Source organism: Histoplasma capsulatum, genomic scaffold (assembly GCF_000149585.1).
Source record: "Histoplasma capsulatum NAm1 scaffold_10 genomic scaffold, whole genome shotgun sequence".
NCBI lineage: Eukaryota > Fungi > Ascomycota > Eurotiomycetes > Onygenales > Ajellomycetaceae > Histoplasma > Histoplasma mississippiense.
The window spans coordinates 1,211,448-1,217,691 of NW_001813973.1; the positions used below are offsets into that span (position 1 = coordinate 1,211,448).

The window sequence follows — 6,244 nt, forward strand, 5'->3', positions numbered from 1 at the left end:
AAGTACATATTTTTCTTGGAACACCGCTCCCGGAGTCTTGGGATTTCTCTATTTTCCTAAGTTCCGGCTTTGAGGTAAGGGACATTGCTCAAAACAACCGGTTCTTTTCTCAATTCCACGCCCCTCCCCCCCCCCCCCCAGCCCGGGGTTTGAAATGGCAGATGCGAACTTGAAGACACAAATTCAACGTTAAACAGCCTTGAAAGGCGCAATGCACAAACGGAGCGTACAAATAACAACAATGGTAGATCCAATCCCAGGCTTGCGTCAAAGAAGTGGACGCCCGCCTTTGCATATTCCATATGCCAATTTGGCAAAGCAAACAAACAAGGACCTAGTGGGCAGGGAAAGGGGTGAGAGTCATGGTTATTCCGGGGTGGGTCCCCTCGCAAAGAGCCCACAATGTATGCATGTGTGTGTGTGTGTGTGTGTGTGTGTGTGTGTGTGGATAGAGGGAGAGTATGTGGCCAGAAAGCCATTCCTTCTCATTATTCCAACTTCCGCTGTATCCCCTCCTTTGAGCTCCGAGACCCCCCGCCATGATCCTTGCTGGAGTACAAACGCCCCCGCGATTGCTGGCCGCATTCCCTCTTCTTGGTTCCGGTGTTCGGGTTAATTGTGAAATGAAGCAATAATCTGGTCCGGGATATGGAGAATTAAGGAGATCAGATATACAGGAAAGGGAAGGGGAAAGTAAGTGGAATATATATATAAATATAAAGGGCAAACAGAAGATACGAACAATGTTCAACTCGCTCTGCCTCTTCATGCCGTCCTGTAGATGCCCTTGTCATGTGATGATGATTTGCAGCCATGGTTATGGAATGTTTCGATAATTAATAAGCCCGGACGCATCCTGGCATTTGTTTGAATGCTTGTCCTTTTTTACTTTTCGTTTTTGTTTTTTTTCCAAAAAAAAGACTTTCTTATCTCTTTATGCGCGTCACACCATTAGAGTTTGCCGGGGTTGTGTGGAAAAGAAAGTGGGAGCGACAGCGCAGGAGAAGTTCGCGATTAGATAGATGACCTGGTTTGGTGGCTTGGGGATCTCCCCCAGTGCACCATGGCAACTTTATTCATGGATGTATGTATGTATCTAGGTATCTATATGTATTTATCTATGTATTTTCTTTTCGATTTTTTGTAATAATAATAGGGTTTGCCTGGGCTTATACCTCATGCGGGTAGAAACAACTAAAAAAAAGGGGAAAAAAAAAATCGGTGAATGACAGGCTTGTTCCTGTTTATTTCCTTTTTTTTTTTTTTTTTTTTTTTTTTTTTTTTTTTTTTGGAAATTAGTGCGCGGAATTAGCGAGTGGGTGGGTTGTTTCGGAATGAATGAATGAATGAATGAATGAATGAATGAATGGGCTTGCTTGCGGATGGAACGGTCTGAATAATGGCCAAAATGAAGCGGTGAGCTTTTTCCCCATCTTGATGTTTCTTTTGCCTGTGATGCTTCTCATGGATGGATATCCTCGTGGCACCTTGTGACGAGAGTCTCGGATTATTAAGAGAGAGAGAGAGAGATTCATTGGACATGAAATCTTGATTACGGATCCGTGGATGCTGCCGATGCTTGAGGATAAGATGAGAGAGGGCAGTCGTACAAGCCTTGTTTTATGTACCTATATCCACCATTAACTATTGGCTTTGTTGGCACGGTTTTGGGGATTTTTAATCCACTCTGCTGGCAGCCTCTAATTTTGGGCCTTGTGGTTTGATTTGGTATTCCGAGCTTGTCCTGGTAGGGTATGAATTTCCGGAGTGTCCGTCTTCTTCTTTCTGGGTGACTGAGAGATGGGACTGGTTGAATGATGAGCGGTGAAAGAGTGAGGAAGCCCAAGTTCATATCCTTCCTTACGTTAGTAAAGAAACATTCCTCGTGGAAGACCAAGTTGTTCGTGCATCGGATAGCCGCCGTGAAAAGAATCCCCATGAAACAGTGACACTCCCTTGTCAATCAATTGTGTGCTGATAGGAAGGAACAGAAAAACTTCGAACTACTCTATCACGAAGCACTTCGATTGAAGGTAACCATGTAGACTAAAGGTAAACGAGCGAGGCTCGCTACTAGAAGAGAAAATTGAACTGAATGGTGGGGCTGGAATACCGGTTCATCCTTATCCATCAAACGTACACGAATATGAGCAATGTCATATTGGGGGAACCACTTGAAATATTTTGGACCCTGTCCGTTCCCATAAAGTGGTCTCCTGCTGCCAAACCGCAGCTATTGTGACACCGAAAGCTCACATATATAACTTATCTGGCGCTGCCATGCTATTCTTGACCAACGATACATGACCTGGTGTGAACAATGGTCTTGAATCACCAATGAATCCTGGGAGGTCCCGTAAAGCACCACACGTTTCGTAGTCCTCCGTGCTCAGAAATTCCGGCCGGTCTTTCACCTGGTCCGCAAAATCAGCCCCGAAGCGGAAGAGGCTGTACCCATCAAATGTTTCGGACCATCTCGGCCTGTGCGAGTAGATGAGAGCAAGCGTCATGGACCCTAGGGCCCAGGGGACCAGCAAGTATAACGGAACCCATACGTTTTTCAACGGGCCACGTGTAAGAACTTTCCCCGGCGTCGTAGTGGTTAAATTTCCGTGCTTGAAGAAACTGCGGGAATGGTATACGGAATTGGGACCCTTCGAGGAGTCATTAGAATAACGGATATACTGCGACAGGTTATCATATTTTGCGACTCCATCGTACGCTAATTCCAACGCATACGCTGCATGGGCTTGGAGAATTGAGTTCCTGAGTTGCCGGGACTGGACATAGCTGGGAGCTATCAACGTGCGGTTACTGCCACTATCGATGTACACTGAACATTCCACGGACGAAAGTATGTTTTGTGGCCCTATAGATCCAAGAAGACGGTCGTATTCTGTCAATTTGAACATTAAAGCACCCGTTGCGCCAAGGCTGAAAGCTGGGGCCCCAAGTATTGTATTGTCTGGAGCAGGAATAACATCGAGAGGTTTGAAATTTGTGAACGTGTTAGAGGTGCCATCAACGTGCGCGATCCCGAAATCAGAGGCCGAAGTACACTTTACGCCAACGGCAACTTTCATCGTGTTGGCAGAATTGTTTCCACCAGCTGAGTGGTTTTCGAGATGGTTTTCGAGATGGTACTTCTCTGCAATATCCGGGATAGGTTCGTCAAGTTCCATGTTCATCGAACCAAAAAGGCTTTCGCCGAACTTATCGACAGCACTTCTATTGGCCAGCATAGGACTCGGATAGTCAAGATATTGATACAAAATGTACTCGGAGATAAAATCCTTCTCAATGCCCCAAGGTGATACGGTTTCATTTTCAGAGTGATATCGTCTAGGAGTAATCCCGGGCATACCGAATTCTAGAACAGCTTCATAGTTTTCAACCTTGGGCGTTCGATAGTTCGCAAGGAAAACAACGTCCTGGTCTATTCTTCGTTCATGAAAGTTCGGAGTAAGGCTACTATTCTGGGAGTCATATTTTGGCATAGAATTGTTTCCACGCTCATGGAAACGATTTAGAATCGCAAAGTCAGGAATTTTAGAGGCGGATGTGCAATTATATCGAATTAGGAGACCGCTTGTTGTTCCCAAGACTGGAACAGGTGCTTGTGGGGCCAGGAAAATCTCAGGAACTCCTGAATCAGGAGGAAATGTGTTTGGAAATCTTTTGAGAAGTCATGTTCCAAGCGTTTCAGGCTCGACCTTGACATCACGCCGATCCCAGGCATGCGTACGGGAGCTCCTGTTTTCCAATCGTTTGAGGCCCTCTCATAAATGGAAGCCATCTTCCTGAAGTCGAAGTTCGCTTGATTTCGGCCCAGAACAACCGGCGTTGATGAGCCCGACGTTCGCATAACGTAACCATCCCCAGACTCCATACATAGACCTGAGATTGGAAGCGCTGCAAGTGGTAGAGCACTCAAAAATAGGAGAATAAACCAGATGGGGTGTGGTCTCGAGTACGTTGACTAGACCGTTCGTCTTTCTTCCAGAGGAACATAGATTTTCGAAGTATCTTTAGCCAGCCGCTGGGGCCACTCCATGTCCGGTCCGCATGCATCATCAGTTGGAGTGCGTCTTTGGGTCCCAGAGATTGATTATACATCAAAATTCCCGCTTCGGTACCGATGAGGCCATATTGCGATAGGTTCAATCCAAAAACGCCTGAAGAATCTGGATTAGATCCATAGCTACCAGGTCTCTTATAGACATCGGGGTTTAGGGGTTTATCAAATACATACCGATAAGGAACCAGCTCCAAAACGCAAAGTTCGCCCCTCTCGGCCCCACCTTCAAATGATTTATGTCTTCGTTTTGAGACTCCAGATAATACATGACCAAAAACGTATAATACCCCGTAACCAGCGGAGGGACGATGACACCAATGACAGATCGTGGCCAGAAACGACGAAGCTTATATCCAAAGGGCAGCTCGTCCAAGCAAGGGGAGCCGAGAAGAAGTTTCACAGAGGGTACTGATGAATTCCTCAGGTGATGAGAAGACACAGTTGTGTTTGGTATAAACTTGAGCTTGAGCCTGCTCTGTTAATTAGCAGCGAGTATTGAAAAAGAAAAATATAAAAAGAGAGAAAGAAATTGGCAGAAATGTTTACTCATCGTCCCCTAGATTGGAGCATTCTCCATCTAGACTATCGCGCGCATCTCCCACCATGATGTGATCGAGCGAGCAAAATGGACAACTCTTGTTTGTAAAGAGTAAAGCAACGCAACCGCGAGCACACAACTATGGAGTAGGCCGGATGGGACGGCGCTACCTCCAACGTTTGGTGACTATTGTTTATTAATAATAGTGAAAATGTCGGATGCCGGATTATTTGGCAGCTTGAGGCTCGAGTTCGGCACAGGTTTTCAGGGTATAGCGAGCCTTTATGAAGCAGGTGTTTGGACCCATCCCATCAGGTTGCACCTTGCAAGCCCATCAGGATTTGGCCAATGTCCAGAATGCGATGTTGGTGTCTTGCAGCACAAGTGCATCGAAAACACCGGGACCAGGGACAGAACAACCTATCAGGCTGTGTCCGGGCCTTGTTGACATGAATTTCGTCGGCACCAAGACCGAAACGAACGTCGAGCATTTCCCTTTCATTGATGTAGCGTCTCTCAATTCCGACTCTGCCTCTGCTCGGTGGCGGGTGTGTTGCTTATTTTAGGCCAGGATGCACCGGCAAACTGTGCTTGAACATGGATTGTTGCATGGCCCATTGGTTCCCGCTGCAAAGTCGCTGCGCTGGACGGGAGGGCCAAGCGCAAGGTCATGGGGATCTGTGGTGAAATGTTGCTCGGGTATTGAAAGCTGTGGAATGGGTTCCTTGAACATGCCTTTTGCTTCACCGTGCGGAGGATAGATAGCAGGATGTCAAGAAAGCATACGGAGTACTCCGTACAATATGCAGAGATGTGGAGAGGTACTTGCCCAACGGTAGACCGCCTGCGGATTAGTGTGCGGAAATACTTGGCACCGCGGTAGCCCCACATTCCAACACCCAAGCAGAGCTCCAGAGCTTCTCTCTCACCATTCCATTCCACATCCTCCAGACGGCACAACGCTTGATTACGGAGGCGGAGATGAACTGAGCCCTCTAATATGAGCCCTGCAAGTTCACAAGCCTCTGTTTCTTCCCTCCTTCGTGTGATGCTGTTTGGCTGCAATCCTTCCTCGTAAACTAAGGCTCCCTGGAACCCCAACATGCTGCCATACATGGACGCCCGTAAGCTTTTCCTCAATATATATATTCTTGCAGGGCCACATACTAATAGGCATAATTCGGCAGCTTTCGCACGTATTTCGGATGCAACGGGGGCTTCCACTGACGAACGTACGTCTAGCACCAAAAAGGCCCGTTTCTTGTTTCTTTTCTTTTCTTTTTTTTTTCTTTTTTTTTTCCCTCCACGACTACTGATATCACTCCCCAAACAGTAAAGCTGATCACCTCGTTCCTCCTCTCGTACCCTCTTGCTGCCGCCTTGAAAAGAATACCAGACTCGAAGCCATGGCAGAAGAATGTGTTTATAGTTGGGGTTTCAATATTTTACCTGGTGGGAATATTCGACCTCTGGGATGGATTGCGAACGTTGCTCTACAGCTCTGTAGGGGCATATACCATAGCTTACTATGTCGACGGCTCTTTGATGCCATGGATCGCGTTCGTCTTCCTCATGGGCAATGGGTCGATTAACCATATAAGCAGACAACTTGCCAACAGTCCGTCCAC

General features: G+C 46.8%; 3 protein-coding genes across 3 annotated transcripts; all 3 read right to left on the reverse strand.

Annotated features, from left to right (window-relative positions):
• Nucleotides 1–2,252: 2,252 nt before the first annotated feature.
• On the reverse strand, nucleotides 2,253–3,497 carry HCAG_08264 (predicted protein; the record flags this gene model as incomplete). The annotated part of the gene is made up of 1 exon (XM_001537104.1): nucleotides 2,253–3,497. One exon carries the CDS (start codon nucleotides 3,495–3,497, stop codon nucleotides 2,253–2,255), a length of 1,245 nt encoding a protein of 414 aa, XP_001537154.1.
• A 433-nt stretch (nucleotides 3,498–3,930) lies between these two features.
• Nucleotides 3,931–4,683, reverse strand: HCAG_08265 (predicted protein; the record flags this gene model as incomplete). Its single annotated transcript, XM_001537105.1, has 3 exons — nucleotides 3,931–4,175; nucleotides 4,253–4,548; nucleotides 4,625–4,683. The coding sequence occupies 3 exons, from the start codon at nucleotides 4,681–4,683 to the stop codon at nucleotides 3,931–3,933; spliced, it is 600 nt and encodes a 199-aa protein (XP_001537155.1).
• A 449-nt stretch (nucleotides 4,684–5,132) lies between these two features.
• Nucleotides 5,133–6,024, reverse strand: HCAG_08266 (conserved hypothetical protein; the record flags this gene model as incomplete). The annotated part of the gene is made up of 2 exons (XM_001537106.1): nucleotides 5,133–5,721; nucleotides 5,963–6,024. The coding sequence occupies 2 exons, from the start codon at nucleotides 6,022–6,024 to the stop codon at nucleotides 5,133–5,135; spliced, it is 651 nt and encodes a 216-aa protein (XP_001537156.1).
• Between the last annotated feature and the right edge of the window lie 220 nt (nucleotides 6,025–6,244).